We start from the raw sequence: 21,655 nt of genomic DNA on the forward strand, positions 1-21,655 counted from the left end.
TCTTAAAGAAAAAGGGAACAGTAGTAGGCCTGATTGAGAGTTTGCCTCATCTGTCTGAGAAATCAATAGCTACTTACGGGCTACATGACAAACATTTCAAGTGACAGCTCTTGGACCAAAACTTAAAGAGACTATATATTTTCTACATGTCAGTTGTGATCCTTTTTATCTTCAATCTGTTTTTACATAATGTTCCTAGAGTCTGGAAGTATTCATTTTGAATGGACCCAATAACTGAAATTAGGAAGACTGCTCAAGTGTCAGGATGGTGGTGAAAATTTTGTTCCACCCACAACAGTAGTTCTCTTCCACAGCATGTTTGGCAGCAAACGTAAGTAAAAGTTGTACAGGTAGACCAGACACCTCATCCAATGATACAACAAGCAAGATCAATCAAGGCCACCCCATTCTAGATGTGTTTCCTTGCCACATTAACTGAATGTTGTCCGTGAATAACTACCAGGAATGTGTCATAACTGAAGATTCCAAAACCAAATCCTTTATTTTTCACAACTGTATAAATGTGCTCCAAGTATTTATGTCCAAGACAAAGTTTAAAAGAAACATGCTGTACAGCAAACTTTGATCAGTTTGCTGGTGTATTAACTCCTCTCATCTGTTAAACTTAGTTACAATACCAGTCATGGTAAGATACATTTTGAGTTCAAGAAGTGTAGCACGATGTTTAGCTATTACAGCTTGTGCACACATGTTGCACTTCCGGTAAGAGATGCAGAGAGATATGCACTGTAACACTGGAAACTAGATTGATTCACTTTAAATAGCATCAATATCAATGTCCTCTTCCTTGTTGTTTGCAGGCTTCACAGTTTCAACCTTGGGTACACTGGCCGTCTTGGAGTACACCACCTGCACAAAGAGGTAGGTTTCATTAGTGCAACGAAGTCAATAAGCTTGAGGTATTCTAAATGTAGATGGCTACTACAGTAAATATGCCTGCATGGGAGTACAAAATCCTGTTTCAAATCAAAGACTTAGTTGCCGTTAGGTTATTGCTACAGATATTTTTAAAGATAGATTTAACCAACTTTTCAAAGCTGAGTTTAACACATACTTCAATATTTTCATCTTCATCCTCTTCCTCCTCATTGCCAGATGACTCCTCTTCAGCTTCTTTCAGCCATTTAATGAAGGGTTCTGCTTTGACACGAATTTCTTTGGCAAGCTCTTTAGAGACATATTTCTTCGAGGCCTACAAGAGAAGACTGATGTCAATTCTATGCACTGCATTGTTTCCTTACCTCAACATTTAATGAACAACTTGGGACTCAATATATTTAAGTTCATACGGGATCCAAAGTAGGAGCTTCACCAGTTCTTTAAAAAAAGAACAGGGGGAAGAATGCAAAAAATGTGCTAGGGGGCCAAACAGTTGCAAAGGAGAATATCTATGAGTACAGTAGGCCTCATGTTGCTGAGGTTTGCCTCTTCCCACATTATGGAGGGCAGTTGGGCTGGAAATGTGGCAGAGGAGTGGGTCAGTCAGTGCATACAATTCTACACGCACGAGAAATCAATGTTTGAATTATTAACCCCAAACTTTGCAAGGGAGGATCCTATGTACCAATGTACAAGTTGTCTCATCCCCCTTCCCAGGGTACCATCTCCTTCCCTCCCTCTGTACTCTTGGATATCTATTGAAGAGCAAAATCCTGCAGCACAATCAAACAATTCATAAAGACCATCACTGCCAGTCAAACAGGTGTATATTTACAAGTTTGATTATTTGTGAGATTTATCTTGCTATGTAATTAATACAGACCTTTTCCGCCCAGCTCAGAATGACCTCCTCTTCCAGAAGATCCGCATCATACATTTCCTTCAGGATATGCGGAATTTTAGAAATCAGCTGAGACTGATGCATGGCTACCACACACTCCAGGCCATGAAGAAGGTATCTTTGAGCCTTCTTGTTGTTGTGGCAGAACTGTGAAATGAATTGGGATGGATTAGGGAACAGAAATCCATTTGCATACACGAGCCTTATTAGCCACTTTCCACACTGCAATAGGCAACACTAGACTTTTACTCTGGGGCTGGAGGATGCTTTGCCTTCTCTGCATCCAGTGATGAAACTCAGTGGGCTGCCTGCAGAGGTATGGAATACTCCATCCAATTTGAACCACCCACAGTATTTCCATACCAGACACACAGGCCATCGCCCTATCATCGAGCATAGAAACCAAGAGACAACTAATGAGGGAAGGAGTGTGTAACTAACTCTTTGGAGTTAATTTACCAGAGCAGTGTAAATTGATTGATTGTATGTCACTCTAGTTTTGAGTTCTAAATGCTGTCGCTTCACCATGTTATAGGCGTATGATAAATCACTGGTAGAACTTACACGCAAGAAATGTCGCCTGTACTTCTTTATCTGCTCTCTGATCTTTTCATCAAAGAGGACTTCAGTCAATACCAGGGGTCCCATAGCTTTGACATCCAGTCTTTCTGCTTCTGCCACTATATCTTTATCAGATGTTTCTATGACACCTTCTTCCTTCTTTTTCTGAAAATATAAAAAACATGCTACTATACTTGCAGCCATGCTGGCTATACCTAAATTCCTTAATAGTTAGTTCACTTAATGAATGAGCCAGCTACTCTAGTTATAAGGTTATGTCATTTCAGCACAACAGGAGCACACTAATATCCTTTTTTACCTTAACAAAGTCAAATAGTATATTAACTCTTTCTTCAATAGTCCTTTCTAGGTCATCAGTCAGGGTGAGAACTTTTGCATGATCGCTGATTTCATCCATTCTGCGCCTCTGGGCTTCTTCGGTTGTGTCTTCACCCCAGTCATCATCATCATCATCCTGAAAAGTAAGAGTGGTTAATGTAACAAGTGAGAACATAAATGTAACACAAAGAACCACTTTGACACACTTACACACACCTCTCATATATAGGTAAGCAATGACCTGGAATACGTTCTGATCAAGACATTTCTCTCTCATTCAATTTGACCATGTGTACTTACCACATGTGGAGGACTAAGCTCTTCTGGTGCTGCTGACTGTGGGGATGATGTCTCAGTATTAGACACAGAACCATTCTCTTTATCTTTGCCTTTTCTATTCTTCTTTTCTTTCTCTTTCTTGCCTGTACCAGTCTCACTGCTCTCTGCAAACGTTAACAAACATTATCAATAGCTGCTTTCAAACAGTTTCATCTGATGTTTCAGTTTCAGTCACAGCTGTCCCAACACCTCTAAATATAGCTTATGAAATTTTACTTCACTGTTTTCAGGTGAGCATAATCTTAGTTTCATCTGAACCAGGGGCTGACAAGACTGCTTAATATGTCTTTTGGGGCAATAGCTTTTTCTCAAGCCAACACTGTAAGGTTGCCTTTTAGAAAAGACACATGGAAAACACCTGACTCTGAGTCAGACACCAAAAGAAATACCAAAAACCAATCACCTCTAAGTGAACATTCAGAGTGCTACTAATTGCGTGTGTTACAAAACTAAACTTTTCTAGATCCAGCATAACCCAAAGTGTTGACAATACTTGACCAGCTACTCGCAGTTACAGAAGAAGTACTCTGTGTAACAATATTGAAAACTGGAAGGCACTGCTCTCATCTCAAGTAGACCAGGATGTACAGAATTTGCTCATAGAGAATAACAGCAATGGCTAGGATGTTAAGAGTCTATATAACAGATGGCCTCACCTACAGAGGCCACTGGAATAGGTCAGACTATGCTTACTATAGCAAGCTTAAATTGAAGCAGACAGCTAATTATCTGCCACAGAGTGTTGCTTGCATAAAATAGTTTCAAAGAATGGTACCCTGCCAGCCTAATTTATGATCTGTCCTTTGGTGCACCAAAACCAGAGGAATTTATTCACTTACCAGGTGGGTTTTTGAGGATGAATGTGCAGAGTTTATGGTTTGTGTCAAGCATGCCTCGATAGCCACAGGCTTTGCAAGAGTTACCAATGGTTTGTTTCTTAGGATTGACATGCTGTCAAAAAAAAGTAGTAGTTTTAATCCCTGCCATTTCCCCAATTACCTTGGCACTAAATGCAAAGTAAGAATTTTTCATTGCTACTCTAAAAGCCTGGAGGGGAAGGAAAACTCAATGTTCATCAAAGGTCTTATTACCTTGCAAAAGAGCCCCTTCTCCCTCTTGTGTGGTAAGCACAGCAAGGTCTTGAGGGTCAGGAAACAGGAAGTTTCCGAGACCTTGAAATGGTGACACACCAGAAGAAGCTCCTTTGCACAGTAGTCAATGGAGAGATACAGTTTTGGGAGTGCTGGTACTCCCCTGCCCCCCAAGAAGGAGGCATCTCAGCAGAACTTCAAGTTGGGGAAGGCAATGCAGTTTTAGGTTTAGTTCAAGGTGCTGCATTTCACTTATCAAGCACCCAATGGTCCAGGACAAGAAATGAATGAGGCACGAAAACAGGCCCCCCAAACCCCTACTCCAATTGGACTGGCCCTTGCACAGCAATCTAAAACCAACTGTTCTATGCAAAGGAATCCAGTTAACTTATAATTTGCTATGTTTGCGTGATTTATATTCTTAAGGAGGGGAAATCTGACAAAATTTAACTAGCATACTCAAAATTCTCCTAATACTTGTCTATTCAAAAGGCCCAGTGAGTTCAGCAAGACTTCTATATATGCAACTATAGGATTGCAATGTCATGTATTCAATGACTTCATGTTACTGTGTCCCTTGGTACAAATGCTGAAGCATAAGCTATGCAAAGAAAGGAAACCTACAGTTAAAGTGAAAGCTCAGCTGTATATTTACTTCATTTCTTATTTTTAATTAAATAACTTACGGCACCTGCAGATAGGATTTACAGGCAGCCTCCTATCCTGGCACTGACTAGACAAATGTGTGGCACTCCAGCATTAGCCACTTTCACACAATGCATTGCAAATTATATTGTCAGTCTTTAAAAGACACCTGTGAACATTCTGAAAGTAGTACCTACCAGATCAGTTTCGGGATTCTCACACTCAGGACAGAGAACAAATTTTTTAATGAACCCATCCAACATGTCTTGTAGCTTATTCGCCTCATGAGATCCATTGACAATGTAACGGTCATTCTTAACATCAAACTGGGTCTGCGCTCCCAGCTCACAACCAAAAAATTTGGTGGGATCTAATAAAAGAAAAAAAGTTATTACAGCTCTGCAATGGCTTTTCTCCCATCCCAATTTATGTTCAAAACATTAGCAGGCTCTTGCTACATTAATAACAGTAAAAAAAGTTGTTTCACTATCAATCTGAAGACCAGTGTCAAAATTCCCTGCCCACAACAGCATCATTTAGGAGTGCTGCTTATAACCAGCTTAGTACTGCTATTTGTTAAATATAAGGCAGTACAAAACTTAACATTGTGTCATCTTAAAAGTACACTCAAGCTACATTGTTTCCTTACAGTTTCCTTCTCGCCTTAGGGGCTTCTACTGACTTCATGAGACAAAAAGACAAGGTTGTGTATGTTGGCTAATGCAGAAGCAGCTGCATGACGATTGCTAGTACACTTGGAATGTTCAAATTTGATACAGGAGCAATCTGAGAAGGCCTGATTTTTCTGTGCAAGTCAAATTTGTGCAGTTTTAGAACAAAGGACATATGCAAGTTTTTAGTGTCTTGTACAAAAAGAAGGGATGGCAGAGTAAAATGTATATGCACAAACTTACACGTAGGAGGCCGATTAAGCGCCTTTGCAACGTCAACCATGTTGACTATAACTGTCTTTATCCCATTTCCTTTGCCCTCAACCTAGGAAGAGAAGATTTGTTAAACATATGTATTCAACCCAGTTCAATTCAAGCAGTAATTCTTTTGTTTCAGGAGTTTTAAACAAGGTGAAATTCAAGCTAGGCCTTAAGAAATTTAAATATTGCAGCAACTACCTTGGCAATCAGACGGGGCATTTTGTAGCGATAGAACTGATCTGAAACACTGCGGTTGACATTGACAGACATTTTGGCTTATTAGTAGCTTTATCAATAAGATGGAGAGATCTTTGATTGCAACTTTTTGGTATCTTCTGTCTGGAGAAGACGTGATGACATAAACGACTGCAAGAGTTCTCGGTCTCTGACATGAAAAATTTTTCGCCACCGAGGCTGTGAGGTTCTTGCTTGTATGCTATATTTCCCCAATACAGGTACCAATGGCTGCGCAACAGCTCTGCAAATTAAGAAAGCAAGATTTAGTTTCTGTAGCACTGTGGATAACATTCATGCAAGACTCAGCCAATGCCAATAGATAGCGCTTGGAAACCATTTTAGGGGCTAGGTCAACTCTAGCAAAATGTCATTTGTTAACTTTTTCCATTTACCACCCAAGACAGAATTAAAGTATGTGTGAGCAAAGGCTACATTGTTTTTTTATTTTCTTAAAACACAGCATTGCCAAGTCTAAATAGTCCACTGAACCTTTTGTATCTTTAAACAATCATATGCGAAGAACAACTTTTTATAATATTAAACACTATATAAGTTATATATAAGTCCTCTACTTGGTTGTTAAGCTGCTTGACAAAAATGGGCAGATAGAATATTAAAACCGAACAACTGTAAAAGTAACATGAGTGAATTATGCCTGCTTGTGCCAAGAACAGTGAACTTGGTACAAATATAAGCCTTTTATGTTGCATGTTGACTCTTACGTTTACTTTGCAACAGTAACAACCTGTCACATTCCATTGCATAGTCACTCTGCACCTATTTAGCAGGTGGATATTTGCATTAAACCTTTACCAGTTAATGTTAACGTTGAACCAGCACTTGCTTTAAGTGGGAGTTCATATGAAAGGCACCTCCTACATATTTTAAGTCTCTTGTATCCTCAAGGGTATACTGTGCTAGTAAGCGAATGTTGGAGTGGGGCCATACCTACTTAATCAGCACCACTAAAATTTATCTGAACCACCTCATTACACAAGTCCCTTGCCATAAAGAACAATTGCCTGTGCTTATTTAAGCAAATCAAAGCTGTTTACGCCAAAACAACCAGTAACACAGCAGATACAGTTTCAAGCATGGACCTTTGCTCTCCCACCCTTTCCACCACATGACCTAAACACGTGCCTGCAGAAGCATGAACCCCCCCTTAAAAAAATCCGAAGTAAAAAAAGAAACAAAAATACGGGGGGGGGGGAGCGCAAAACCCTTATACTAAATACTTTGGAACCTGGAGGAAATAGAAAACGTGATGCTTTTACCTGCTGGGGAGAAAAGCCATTCACACGCCACGAGGCCTTCGCGTATAAAGAGCACTTCCGCTCCCTCCCTCCCTTTGGTTTAATAAAAAAACAAAGCCCCCAAAACCCCACCTCCCCTTCACCCAGGCGTCGGAATGACTCAGAAATGCAGCAATTAAGCACTGAGTCAGCCTTAAATACGAGGGGAGGCAGCGTGCCGCGCAGGCGCTTCTCCTCCTTTCCCCTCCCTCCGATCTCCTCTCCCCCGCCCCGCGTCGCTCTCTGAACCCGGGAAAAAGAGAGGCATCGGGAGAGAGAGAGACAGACCGACCGACAGACAGACAGAAAGGAGCCCTCGCCCTCCTCCACCCTCCCGGCGCTGCGGGTTTAGGAACTGCGCCACAGAGCGCGCACTCTCCCCAACCACCGCGTCTCCCTCGCCGCCCCTCCCTCCGCCCAGCATCACGAGGGAGGCAGGCGCGGAAGACCTGGCAGCCGCCATCTTGTGGAGCAACCCGCGACGGGGGGGGGGGGGAGAGAGAAGAGAAGAACCCTGGATAAAAAGCGCTGCGGCGGAGACCGCCGTCTTTATTATACACCCCTTCGCCTCATCTTCCCGCCCCACTTTCCTACCGCGGAAGGAGGGACGGGGGCCGCGGCATCGCTCTCAGAAGCCCCCCCCCCCGGAGAGAACGAGAAGAGGGGCTTATTGTTATCATAGCGACGCATTTAAGTGAAAAACCTTACGAAAAGGGGCCCCAGAGGCCTCTGCCCCATGGCCGCCGCCCTCGCTGTCGTCCCCCTCCCCCAGCTCCTTTCCCCACCTCCGTTTCTTTCCCTCTCGAGGCCCCGCTTCGCCTTTCCACAAAACCACCCCCGACCCGAATTTCCCACCCCCGACCAACCGCCGCGTCCCCTCAGGAGAGGCAGCCCCTTCAAGCCCCCCCGCAACTGCCCGCCTGTTCAAACGGCCACCGCCGCCGCCTCCCTCGCGACTCACCGTTTTCGTCCAATACAGACATAAACCCAACGCTGCTCGCCCGGGGCTGTGACGAAGGCCGAATCGGTGTTGAGGAGAAACGATGAGCGACGCCGGGGGGTTGAGGGGGGGAAGAGAGAGGTGTAGCCACCGAGCACCCGGACGCTGGAAGGGGGCGGTGTGGTGTTTCTTCTTCGTCGTCTTCCTCTCCTCCTCCTGCTCCCCTTCCTCCTGCAGTCCTTTCAAAGTAGACGTATATTACTTAAATATATATAGATATATAGATCTCCGCTCTCTTCTGTGTCCGCTGGTCGAGGGCGGAGGAGGCCGGCGCCGCAACCGCCAGGAAGAGGGGAGGGGGGGTCCGAGCGTCCTGAGGCGGGCGGGATCAGCGGGAGCGGCCGTGCCGGTTGCTCTGCCGGGAGGGAAATACAGTCAGCTGAGGCAGCATTGTTAGATGGGGTTGGCGGCGGGGGCGCGCGCGAGGGTGGCGCGCGAAGCCGCGGAGGGGGGCGGAGGAACGGCGCGCGCGCGCACCTCAAGGCTCGGCAAAACCTGCCGTAGAGGCAACCGAGGCGTTTTTTTCTTTCTTTTTTTTTAAAAAAACTGGGAGCTCGCGCGCAATCGTAGGGCGGTAGGGGGGTGAGGAGGGGTAGGGGGCAGGCCATAATGGCCGCCGAGCACTTACCTCTAGAATGTTCTCGCTCCGACTGAACAACGCCGTCGCCAAGGCTGAGATCAATCAGCCGCCGGCGAGGACGCGCCCACCTCGCCGCGGTATTGGCTGCGCGCTTTGACTTCGGCCGGTCTCATTGGTTCCGGGCTCCTGTCTGTCATGGCGCTTGGTGACCTCCCCCTCCCCACGTCTCTTCCCTCTCCCTCTCTCTCAACATCCCGCCCCCCCCCCCCACGCGCCACCTCCCCGGCCGGCCGCTACGATCGAAGAACTAGCAGCGCCCGAAAGGACATCGCGTTTACGAGACGGGGCCAGAGTCTCGCGAGAGTTCGGCGGAGGTGGAAGAATGAGTCAGTGCCTGGCACATGGGGGAGGGGAGGGAGTGCTTTTCTTGGTCGCCTCGCTTCGTAACGTGAAGACTTGATGAGAGGATCTGGAGTTATGTTAAGGAACAAGAACGTAAAATGTACCTCTCTAAATCCTTTTATAGGTCGTGCCGATTCTGTTCTCTTGAATCTTGATATGAAAAGTAACTGCATGAAACTAAAGAGATGGTCTAAATTTGAGATTAGAGAATAATCGAATCAGTTGGAAGAGAGCCCTGGGGTCATCTAGTCCAGCCCCCCTGCAATGCAGGAATCTCAACTTTAACCTCTGCTTAAAAACCTCCAAGGAAGGAGAGAGTCCACCACCTCCCAAGGGAGACCATTCCACGGCTGAACAGCTCTTGCCGTCAGAAAGTTATTTCTGAAGTAATAATAATAATAATAACAACAATAATAATATATTATTTATACCCCGCCCATCTGGCTGGGTTTCCCCAGCCACTCTGGGCGGCTTCCAACAAAACACTAAAATACAATAACCTATTAAACATTAAAAGCTTCCCTAAAGTTTAGTCGGAATCTTCTTTCTTGTAACTTGAAGCCATTGGTTCAAGTCCTACCCTCCAAAGCAGGAGAAAACAAGCTTGCTCCATCTTCCATGTGACAGCCCTTCAGATATTTGAAGATGGCCATCATAAATAAAACCAGAGCTTATGATAAAGGGCCTCACAGCATTTAACCCATGTACATCAGTGAGCACTGCTCAGATTGACCCTTCTGAGGAAAGCCTGAGGACTGTGGTATATATACACATGACAGGAACATAGACGCAGATCCTCCTATACAAACACTTATTATACGAAAATTCAGTTATCCAAACACGAGGGATTAGTACACAAACCTTGCTATGCACACCGCAGATTCAGATTTCTGAAGAGCTGGACCTGCCTGTAGCACGGTAAACAAATAAGCCGCCTTAAACAAGGCTTGCTTTTTGTGTTTTGCTGGTCCTCAGCAGCCGTTTCACCGAAAACCATGGAGAAAGGGAGGAGAGATTGGACAAATCAGAGCATTTTTCCTTCCATGTTTGCCTTCTGCAAGGTTTCAGAAGGTTCCCCTGTTTCTTCCCATCATTTTGGGGTAAAAATTCTGTGGTTGGGAACGCATTAGAAATTTTCTCATAGGAATCGATGGAAATCACCAACCTATTATGCACTTGCTTGACAAACCAGAACACTTGCTTGACAAACTATTTTATGAGAACACATTATGCTTGGATAGGAGGACCTGCACATTTGCCAGTCCTTTTGGCTCGTGGGACCAAACTCGATCAGCTTCTTGCACATACCAAGGAGTCAACACACCATGTTGGTACCTACTGAAGGTCTAGAGAGCTGCGAGTGGAAATGTGCTATACATACAGGTGAAATGCACTGAGATGAGAAGGTTTTTTCAGCTGTAAATACCTTCAAGATGTACTAATGCAAGGGACTAATTTCTGTGTGGTTCCTGTGCCCTTTGCACAGGAATCACACTTATTATCAGACCAAACTCATATCGCCTGGTTCTGCTTTAGACATACTATAAGGCCATACTCTCACCCATGTGTTGTGAATAGATTATGCCATGTTGTTCAAGGCCACCCACTAATCAGCAAACTTTCCTAGCTGCAACTGCAGAGTACTCTGCTCTCCCGGAGAAGTGATCTCTGCTGTGCCTTGCTCCCTTTCAAAGGAACCGAAACTGGAATGGCTAGAGGACGGGAGATTGCCGAGCAAACACCCCCGTAATCCTGTTTTTAGATTGCTGCAACTCCTCTTTGCCCCTTTTGCTGCATCTCCGCTCTTGAGTTTAATCAGGGTGGCGTCAGATGTCACAGCAGATGTTATCGTGGAGGATGAAGTCATCAGTGGCAACTGCGTCCTGTATTCGAGGCCTCGCCTCTGAATACTGGTTGCCCCTGCCCCTGGCCACTGCTGGCATTGACCTCTGGGAGGTTGGCTATGAGGGAATTCAGCTCTCGAATGATACAGGGTTCCCCATATATCTGCTCTAAATTGTAATTTGCTTGTCCTTCTCTGTTCACCATCCCATTGTTTTCTCCTTCAACTTTCTCATCAGTAACTTATTGAATCAGAGAGACCTTTGGCACGGTGTTCTTTGCCTGCTACTTCGCCTGCCAACATGAAGCCCATAGTTACTTTCCTGGGTTCCCCACGGCCTTGAGCCCTTCCTACTTATGAAATGGCGACTGATAATGCGACGAGAAGTCTCTGGATAACACAAGTCTTAATGGTTCTTATCAAAAACATGTTTTTGTGGTAAAACTGGAATCCAGCCTTTTTCGCTGGCTGAGGTGGGCCCAACGTCAGCTACCTGAAATTTGTCCAGAGTATGAGTTGAACTCTTTAGGTATATTATGCAAAATGCATTACTACACAGCCATTTTACTTGTTCCTTTTGCATGGTCACCCTAAATAAATAAGGCAGAAGATCCCTGGAGAGCTGCTACCAGCTGGTGGAGACAAGATGGAGCTAGGTGGACCAATGGTCTGTGTCAATATAAGGCAACTTCCTGTGACCCTCTGACTTTCTGGTTTGTATTTTAGATTGAGTTGGTGGTTCAGGAGGTGTAAATGGAGGTGGTCCTACAGTAAGGCAAGGTCCTGGGCAAATGCCTCTGGGGGATCCGGAATAGTGTGCTTCTGAAGGCCCCAATTGTTTACTTGGGCTAAAGAAATTCCCTGTGGACTGTTCCCACTTGAGAACTAGGGAGAAGTGTGTGCATGCCTGCACATGTGCATTTGGGTTTTCTGCTCCAGACCCCAATATGCCATGGGTCAGCCTTAACTGTAAAATGGTCCATAAACCAAAATTTGGGCCTTCTTGGTCTAAGGGAGGCCCTTGTTGCCTCTTAAAATCGGGTCATTAAAGTTCCTGTTGAGGGGGAAAGTCTCACCTGTAGGTTTTTGCTGGTCTGCCTATTTTTACTTTGAAAGAAAAGCAACAACCCATAAGGCATAGGTTTAAGAAGATTGAAAGGCTTTTCTGCTGCGTTCTTGAAGGCAAGTAGAAAACCAGGTTATGAACATTGCTGTCTGTGGCAGTGCACTGACTATGAAATAGGACTCCCTGATGGGGAAAAAACAACTTGAAGAAGCCTTTGCCACGGCTAAAGAATGCATATGTGTTTTCTCTCTCAGTGCAGCTTACAGACAAGAGACCCTCCTTCGGCATGACTGCTGCCCTAGATACACATCTCTTTTCAGCCCAGTGCTTGAGGCAGCAGATCGCCAACCTATCAAATATGCACATGATGCTGTTTCAATCAGGATCAAAACGGAATAAAGTGTGTGTGTGTGTGTGTTTGTGTGTGTGTGAGAGAGAATGAATTATCCTAAGGGAGCTCCAAAATGCACCCTTGAAATGTGTGATGAGATCCTACATGACATAGGTAGAGACTGATACGCGGTCACTTATATCAAGCTCCCGAACAATTTCTCCTAAAAATAAGCAAAGACCTGGGCGATATCGCAAGCCAAAACACCCATTCGTCCAGAAAAGTGCATCAAGGAACCTCTCTGCTAAGGGAAGCTGCTATACAGGCAGCGTGCCATTTGCCGAATGTCTCCCTCGGTTTCGTAAGGCAACATTTCTGGTTAATCAATTACAGCCGCGAAAAAATGCAGTCCTGCCAGTGTCCGCTTCATTGTATGCAATGCTGGGGGCGGAGCGGGGGGGGGGAAGCTACCCTACATTTGCCTCTGCTTGACACAATGAGCAAGCATTTCAAAACAGGATTTAGCTGTGCTGGAACATACAGTCAGCCTTCATTCTTCCACAGCATAATAAATGGGTATTAACTTAAAAGAGGCCTTTGGAAAGCTTGCCCCTGCTGAATACTGCAGGCGCTGAGTCAGTGAACTTTGCAAAGCCTCACCCCTGACCCCGGGACATGCATGCAAAGCAGACAAATTACACAAGTAATTCTGGTTGTAGGATACTAGCAGTGCCGGCTCCAGGGTTTTTTTTTTGGGGGGGGGACCCCTCCCAGCTGTTAGTGCCTCAAAGAGTGGAGGAGAAATTGAATACAGTAACTCATTTAAAGCCAAATCTATCATATGTGTGCTTTTTCAGGCAGTAAGCAAACCAAACATTGCTATTTTTCAGAATTCACGTGAGATTTGCAATGCGGTTTTGCAACCCTGCTGTGTTTACGAAAAACGCACATGTTAGGGAAAGTGTGCATGAAAATGAAGAAATTAGTGAAAATAATATGCAAAAATACACCATATTGCAAAAATTAGTAAAAATGTGTTTGTTAAGAGACCTTTTTGTGAGGATTTTTTAAAATAAAAAATTGCCTATTGTTGCCAAATGCGGAGAACTCGATTTAAGATTGGGGAAAGGGCAACTGGAGAGAGCTGAGATTGACAGATCCTTCCACCCACTAGTGGCCAGCTGTTGCTACTGCTCTGCCTCTATCATTACTACCACCCGCTTGCCTGCCAGGCAGAGCCAATGAGCAAGCAGGTAATGGCCGTGACTTCTTCCTTCTCACCATGGCAGTTGTTCAGTTCCCCATCTCCTCTGGGCCAGAGTGAGAGGCAGATGAGCAATCAGGCTGCAGGAGTGAAGTAGGCGAGCAGGTCCTGATGGCTCTTTTCAGCGGGCATCTTGCTGGGAGGGGAGTCACCTGGACCCTTGGCAGGAGCCCAAATGGCCTCGGTCCAGTATACCTGAAGGAGCATCTCCACCTCCACCATTCAGCCCGGACACTGAGATCCAGCACCGAGGGCCTTCTGGCGGTTCTCTTACTGGGAGAAGTGAGGTTACAGGGAACCAGGCAGAGGGCCTTCCATGCAGTGGCTCACGCCCTGTGGAATGCCCTCCCATCAGATGTAAAGGAAATAAGCAACTATCCTACTTTTAAAAGACAGTTGAAGGCAGCCCTGTTCAGGGAAGTTTTTAATGTTTAATGCTGTATTGTTGCACTCTTTCTTCACTCTTTCATTTGGTTTCATTGATCAATCATTTCCTATGGAATACCCTGAAGCCATTTGAAAGTAAAAACTTCTCTAAAAACAATGTCAAATCCAACACTGATATAGACACAGATCCAATACAGATAGAGTATTTAGTTATTACATTTATACCACACCTTTCCCCCAAGGAGCTCAAGGTGGTATGCATGGTTGTGTTGTTGTTGTTATTATTATTATTATTTAAATTTGTGTACCACCCTTAATCCGTGGATCTCAGGGCGGTTCACAACATAAAATTACAATATAACGAACACAACAACCACCTGTCTGTCAGGCGCTTGGGAATTACAGCGCAAAGAACTTTGACAGATGGGTGGGACAACGGACCTGTCCGTTGTCTGATGTCATAATGATTCCAAGTGATTGACAGGTGGGTTGCCCCATCCACCTGTCAAAGCTGGCCCTCAAGGGTGGGGACAGGTAGCAATCTGGCCTGCCGGGCCAAAAATGTTCATCTCCTCTGTCTTTCAAGAATGTCCCTATTTTCATATGTGACATGTCCGAGTGTATGGCATTGTGCTAACAATAAAAAACTCACCTCCCCCATCACAGCCTTTTTTTTTCTGAGAGAGATCCCACAGTAGGTTGCAGTGTGCCCAGTGGATTCCTCTGCCGTGGATCTTTGCGGTGTACAGTGGATACGAATTAAATTCATTCTGGGGGTCCGTCTGCAACCTGAAAAGTCCGTAGGCAGAGGTGCCACTTCTGCGCAAGTGTGGCACAATTGAGTGCTTCTGCGCATGCGTGCGTGGCAAAACCTGGAAGTATACACTTCCGGGTTTGCCGCGTTCATAACCTGAAAGTTATGTATCTAGAGCGGTACGTAACTAGAGGGTCCACTGTATAAGTCATCTCTGCCCACACACTCCACAGATCATAATACAGTGGTACCTCGGGTTAAGTACTTAATTCGTTCCGGAGGTCCGTTCTTAACCTGAATCTGTTCTTAACCTGAAGCACCACTTTAGCTCATGGGGCCTCCTGCTGCTGCCGTGCCACTGGAGCACAATTTCTGTTCTCATCCTGAAGCAAAGTTCTTAACCTGAGGTAATATTTCTGGGTTAGCGGAGTCTGTAACCTGAAGCGTATGTAACCTGAGGTACCACTGTAACAGGCATTTGGTGCATCGGTATAAAAATGCTTACTGGAATATTATCCCGATTAGAAGGTTAAACGTGAGTGCAGCAAATAAAAGCCACACGCTTTTTTCCCAAGTGTCAAAGCAAAGAAGGGAAATATTGAACTGGATGATGGTGAAAATAAATGTCTTAAGAAATAAAACAGGATGCTAATGTTCCATGTATGGTGCTGCTTGGGTGTCTGGTTTGCCTGGTATGGGCTCCTTACCGTAGGGGTGGGGAACTTTTTCCAGCCTGAGAGCCACATTGCCTTTGGAGCAACTTTCTGAGGGCTGCAGGCAAAAGTTGACAATGCGAATTTTACCTTTGACCGGTAGGTTAGTTCCTTCCTTCTCGTACATCCCTTTTTATCGTCCAGCCAGGCAAGACAGAAACTTTCTCAAGAGTTCCAGTCAGGCAAAAACACTTAAGCGGAAATGACTGGCAGAATCCGTGACCAGGGAGAAGAGTCGGTGGAAGAAGAGTGGAAAAAATTTAAAGTTTATTTACAGAAATATTGTAAAATTAATGAATGTTAGAAGGATGCTGGAATGAAGTTATATGGCTCTAGCAGAAATATTATAAAGAATTAAGTAAAAATAGATTGTTAATGGGTCAAAGTGGAAATTTAAGGTTAGATTGTGATAAGATAGATTATAGAACAAAAATTAAGAAAGATGGAAAGGATTTGCTGAAATAGCTAATTGAACAAGAATACAAAAAAGGGAGCTGTGAGGAGGTTGACGATATAAGTAAATGAAAGGTAGAGATATAGAGATACTGGATGTGTTTTTGTTTTTGTTTCTCTTGTTGTTTTGCTGTGTTGTTTTTAGTTTTTTTCCTTTTATTTTTGATGTATTGTGAACTTTTTATTGTTTTTTTTGTCTTTCTTTCTTTATTTTGTAACTATTAAACCCTTAATAAATATTTTTTTTAAAAAAACCCCAAAAACACTTAAGAAGGGTGCAAAGCTTGGGAAGAGACGACCCCTAGGCATGAGATTTCCCCTTCCCTGCCCCACAGCAAATCTCTTCTGTTAATGAGAAGAGTGTTAACGAGTGTTGCTTTTCCCCCTGATTAAAATACCATTTGACACCCTTTTCTTCTTCCTGTTTTTGTATGATTTCTCCTGATGCAGTCAGCGCAATTATTTGAAAAATGCTCGATGTTTTCCTTTCTGCCTCACACCCTTCTTTCCCCCATGAATTCTGAAAAGCATATGGAGGAGGCGGCAGAGGAGGTTTGCCCTGTGTGAGCTTAGCTGCTGCAGGGGCAGAGTGGAAACACAGGACTATTTCATAATGAGCCCAAGGTCATGTGATTGGAACAGCTGGTCACATTTTTTGAATGCTTTAGCGGTTTGTAGCTCCCATGTAACTTCCCTCCCCCCCTGGCCACAGGAAATCATGTTCCAAAACGAGAAGAGAAAAACCCCCATCTGAATGGTTCTTCCAAATACAGTGGTGCCTCAGGTTAAGTACTTAATTCGTCTGGAGGTCTGTTCTTAACCTGAAACCATTCTTAACCTGAAGCACCACTTTAGCTAATGGGGCCTCCTGCTGCCGCCGCGCCACCGGAGCCCGATTTCTGTTCTCATCATGAAGCAAAGTTCTTAACCTGAAGCACTATTTCTGGGCTAGCGGAGTGTGTAACCTGAAGCATATGTAACCTGAAGCGTATGTAACCCGAGGTACCACTGTAAAAGAATAAGGTTTGGCTATTGGTCTTTGCTTTCCGTGTAAACACATGCTGTAAAATAACTACCAATGTGTAATACAGTGGTACCTCAGGTTACATACACTTCAGGTTACATACGCTTCAGGTTACAGACTCTGCTAACCCAGAAATATTACCTCGGGTTAAGAACTTTACCTCAGCTCTGGCAGCGCGGCGGCTGCAGGAGGCCCCATTAGCTAAGTAGTGCTTCAGGTTAAGAACAGTTTCAGGTTAAGAACAGACCTCCGGAACGAATTAAGTACTTAACCCGAGGTACCACTGTATTTTAAAAACTGTGTATTTTAATATTTAAAAGGATTGGAGTAATGAAAGAGCAAGCGTGGTGAACCATTGACCCACAAGCCTAATCTGGCCTTCCAAGATTTTAAGAAGTGCTCAACAACCTGCAGCTAAACCAATTGCAATCTGCTAGTAGACAAACCAGGCCCTGCCTTGCCATACCCTCCAAGTGTCTTTGTTTTCCAGGGACAGTCCTGGTGTGCCCCATGCCGTTGTGTTGTGATCATAGCTAATAACCGCTGACAGTTAACCACAAACACTTAAAATGAATCCTTCGCGTACAGAGGTTGTTTATATATCTAATTAGCAGATGCTGGAAAAACAACAGGAAATGTCTCTCTCCATGGTATACTGTTCCTGAACATCCTTGAAGCATCCATCTGACTATAGTTGGAAACTGGGTGCTAAGCGAGATTAGATTATTATACACAGAGCTTCCATGTTCAAGAGCAGTATATCTTAGTGACCCATTGCTAGAGACAAATATTAAATCATAGAATCATAGAATCATAGAGTTGGAATAGACCACAAGGCCATCGAGTCCAACCCCCTGCCAAGCAGGAAACACCATCAGAGCACTCCTGACATATGGTTGTCAAGCCTCTGCTTAAAGACCTCCAAAGAAGGAGACTCCACCACACTCCTTGGCAGCAAATTCCACTGTCGAACAGCTCTTACTGTCAGGAAGTTCTTCCTAATGTTTAGGTGGAATCTTCTTTCTTGTAGTTTGGATCCATTGCTCCGTGTCCGCTTCTCTGGAGCAGCAGAAAACAACCTTTCTCCCTCCTCTATATGACATCCTTTTATATATTTGAACATGGCTATCATATCACCCCTTAACCTCCTCTTCTCCAGGCTAAACATGCCCAGCTCCCTTAGCCGTTCCTCATAAGGCATCGTTTCCAGGCCTTTGACCATTTTGGTTGCCCTCCTCTGGACACGTTCCAGTTTGTCAGTGTCCTTCTTGAACTGTGGTGCCCAGAACTGGACACAGTACTCCAGGTGAGGTCTGACCAGAGCAGAATACAGTGGCACTATTACTTCCCTTGATCTAGATGCTATACTCCTATTGATGCAGCCCAGGGTTGTACTGCAAGCAGGCGCGCTTAGTTGGGCCCAACATTTTTTGGGGGGGCTGTTGCACATGCATGACGTCACACATGCGATGCCCCAGCCCATCTGGCCACATCTGCTGGGATGTGCAGGCCCCGATGGGCAGAGGCGTAGGAAGGTCAGGTGGTACCCGGTGCGGAAAATTTATTGTCACCCCCCCCCATTGATTTTTATTTTATTTTTGCCTGCAAAAATGGTTTTACGTTATTTCATATTTTCTTACAAAGGAATAATAATAAGTAATAATAACAATAAACTTTTATTTACATCCCACCCTCCCCGGCAGAAGTCGAGCTCAGGGTGGCTAACATCAGATATATAACACTGGTATAAAATCAAACAATAATTAAATTACCTCCTAAAAACATGTAAAAATCAAATTAAAGTCTAATTAGATGGCTTTCTGCAGGGTTAGGGTTGGGAACAGTAAGTGCTCCACTGACTTGAAATTTCAGCCTTCACAACACAGGAAAACGGCCAAGTAAACAGCTATTTTTGTGGAGGAGGGTCAAGATATTAACTGATATGCATGAAATTTCATATATAGCTATATAATCCCTAGTGTAGTAAGATAAGACCTTTGGAGCCGCATTTTCAAAAAAAAAGTTTTTTATGAACTGCCCTAGTAGGGCAGCAATTGTTCCTTGATAATTTGTCAGTCCCCTCCATGATGGAACCTGGGGTGGACCACCCCCCACCCCCCACTTCCTACTGGGATGCTCCGCCAATCGCAGCAGAGGGCACAAGGGGTGAAAATCGCCCTCCAAGCCTCCTCTCCTGCCCGGCATGCCAACGCTCGCCTGGGGGGGGGGGGTCGGGGTATGGCGTCCCCTCAATATTGGGGGGCTCAGCGCCATGCCTCAAAATAGTGCCCCTGACCGTGAGTCAATATTGATCACTGAGATCATCTGCAGGAGTGTCATTAGCTGTGAGTTGGCAAGACTCATACGACCACAACACGAAATGCAGCCTTTAGTGCCCCCCCCCCCGTTTCAGCCTTTAAATCCTGCAAAACAGGTTTGACTAGAGACCCCGGTGGAATGCAATTTCTTTGTTTAACAAAAATGTGTCTATCCTGAGCAACGACAGCCAGGGATGGGTGAATCTATCAATTTAGGTTTCTCTCGTTCTTATTTTTCCCATCCGAAGTTCGGTTTGCCGCATTCCTACACCAGTTTTTAATTAATGTTATAAGTCCTCGTGAAAATTCACTATCATTTTTGCTTCCTCCTAATACACACAATTTTTAGTGCAATCTTGCCTTATATACAATTTTTTCCAAGCAATTTCCCCACATATAATGCATTTCTGTTATTTCAAGAATATATGCCTTTTTTTTTTTTTGCTGTAATGACATTTGGAGGTTGCAGAGCAGCATTGCAAAATTTGGAGAGGCGTGAATTTCAAAGTTTGGCTGGGTTTCAGTTCCTGTATTTTTCAGGAAGTGTGAACCAGGTAGCTTTTTCATTAACATGCAGGCCAAAGTGAACGTGTCTCTCGAATGACAGCTCTACTTTACCAGTCACAAGTTTCTGATAAGCTATCATCTGCATGCAGGCAGATGCCATAGGGCCCTTCATCAGGTTCATTTGCCTAAAGAAGTTGGGTGGGCAGATGTCTTCTAGGAAAAGGGCCTTATCGGTGGTGGCACTCCATTCATGGAACAGCATCCCCAGAGAGGCTGACCTGTCAGCTATGTTATAGATCTTGAGAAAATACCCTTTTCTTCTCCCAAGCCTTTTATCTTTCGATTGTTGTTGTTTAGTTGTTTAGTCGTGTCCGACTCTTTGTGACCCCATGGGCCAGAGCACGCCAGGCCCTCCTGTCTTCCACTGCCTCCCACAGTTTGGTCAGACTCATGTTTGTAGCTTCGAGAACACCGTCCAACCACCTCATCCTCTGTCGTCCCCTTCTCCTTGTGCCCTCCATCTTTCCTAACATCAGGGTCTTTTCCAGGGAGTCTTCTCTTCTCATGAGGTGGCCAAAGTATTGGAGTCTCAGCTTCAGGATCTGTCCTTCCAGTGAGCACTCAGGGCTGATTTCCTTAAGAATGGATACGTTTGATCTTCTTGCAGTCCATGGGACTCTCAAGAGTCTCCTCCAGCACCATAATTCAAAAGCATCAATTCTTCGGCTATCAGCCTTCTTTATGGTCCAGCTCTAACTTCCATTCCATATGATCTTTCGATACACGTATATTTTTCTTGCTATTTAATTTTTTGCACCAGTTTTTTCCCCCCCATGCTGTTTTGCTTTGTTGTTTGCTGGTTTTGATAAACATCATGATGCCACTGTTTATGTTGGCTTTTAGGTTCGTGGGTACACATGGTCACTGATTTGTATTGTACATCTTTTTTTTTTTTTACTGTTCTTCGGTTTTTCAATTGCATCTTGTATTTGCAAACCTTCCAGGGGGTTTAGTTCATGGGCAATACAGAAATGTAAATAAACAAGCACCCAGTAAATTTAAGTTCCAACTTGTCTAGCATGGTTTCTAACAGCTGCAGTACAGATGCCTCTAGAGCAGTGGTGTCCAAACTTTTTTCAAAGAGGGCCAGATTTGATGAAGTGAAGGGCCAACCAAAGTTGTTGAGCTTTTTAAAGGGTTGAAATTGTTGAGCTTTCTGCAGCCAATCAGAAGCCGCAATTTAGTTTTTGAACGTTTTGGAAGTTGAATGGACCTCCGGAACGGATTCTATCCGACTGTAATGCTTCTTGCTTATCTGGACAGAGGACAGAGGAGCGTGTTGAGAAAGTAGCCAGCTGCACAAAGATAACATTTATATTAATTTCTCCATCGACCTTTGCTTCTGGCCCTGCCCAGGACTGGTATGTGACCTCTGGATGTTTGCCCAAATGCACCCGCTGGGCTGATAAAGTTCCCCCAATCTTGTGCTATAGCAAACATGGTGTTGGCGTGGCAGGAATGGTGGAAAAGTAGCCCAGGTATGATCAGGTGAGGAGCAATCGGAAGAGAGGTTGTGTGGTGTTGGAAAACATCACTGCGTATGGCTAAACTATACCAAGCAGAAGCTCAATAGTAAAAGTGCAAGGAAGCACAAAGAAGCACCCACACTTGTGTTTGTGTGTGCTGCCGTTTCAGATCTTTCCCTAGAGTCATAGAGTTGGAAGGGACACCAATGGTCATCTAGTCCAACCGCCCCCAATGCAGGAATCTCAA

At 44.5% G+C, this 21,655-nt stretch overlaps 1 protein-coding gene and 1 non-coding gene across 5 annotated transcripts; both read right to left on the bottom strand.

Moving 5' to 3' along the window:
* Positions 1–477: 477 nt before the first annotated feature.
* EIF5 (eukaryotic translation initiation factor 5) lies at positions 478–9,019 on the bottom strand. 4 transcript variants are annotated; one of them, XM_028703792.2, is made up of 12 exons: positions 8,869–9,019; positions 8,202–8,419; positions 5,907–6,186; positions 5,691–5,772; positions 4,974–5,146; positions 3,880–3,991; positions 3,002–3,144; positions 2,682–2,837; positions 2,366–2,527; positions 1,784–1,948; positions 1,076–1,213; positions 478–870 (listed from the first exon to the last, which is right to left on the bottom strand). In XM_028703792.2, exons 3-12 carry the CDS (start codon positions 5,976–5,978, stop codon positions 778–780), a joined length of 1,296 nt encoding a protein of 431 aa, XP_028559625.1. In that variant the 5' UTR covers positions 5,979–6,186; positions 8,202–8,419; positions 8,869–9,019; the 3' UTR covers positions 478–777. The 4 variants fall into 4 exon arrangements, with proteins under 4 accessions (XP_028559625.1, XP_028559461.1, XP_028559545.1 ...); XM_028703628.2 differs by having other exon boundaries at positions 8,202–8,595; positions 8,869–9,017; XM_028703712.2 differs by lacking the exon at positions 8,869–9,019 and having other exon boundaries at positions 8,202–8,666.
* LOC114585863 (small nucleolar RNA SNORA28) lies at positions 3,664–3,788 on the bottom strand. The gene has a single exon (XR_003704005.1). It is a non-coding gene; the product is annotated as a small nucleolar RNA SNORA28 (small nucleolar RNA).
* Positions 9,020–21,655: the final 12,636 nt, after the last annotated feature.

The sequence above is a fragment of the Podarcis muralis genome, chromosome 1 (genome assembly GCF_964188315.1).
Source record: "Podarcis muralis chromosome 1, rPodMur119.hap1.1, whole genome shotgun sequence".
In the NCBI taxonomy this organism is placed as follows: domain Eukaryota; kingdom Metazoa; phylum Chordata; class Lepidosauria; order Squamata; family Lacertidae; genus Podarcis; species Podarcis muralis.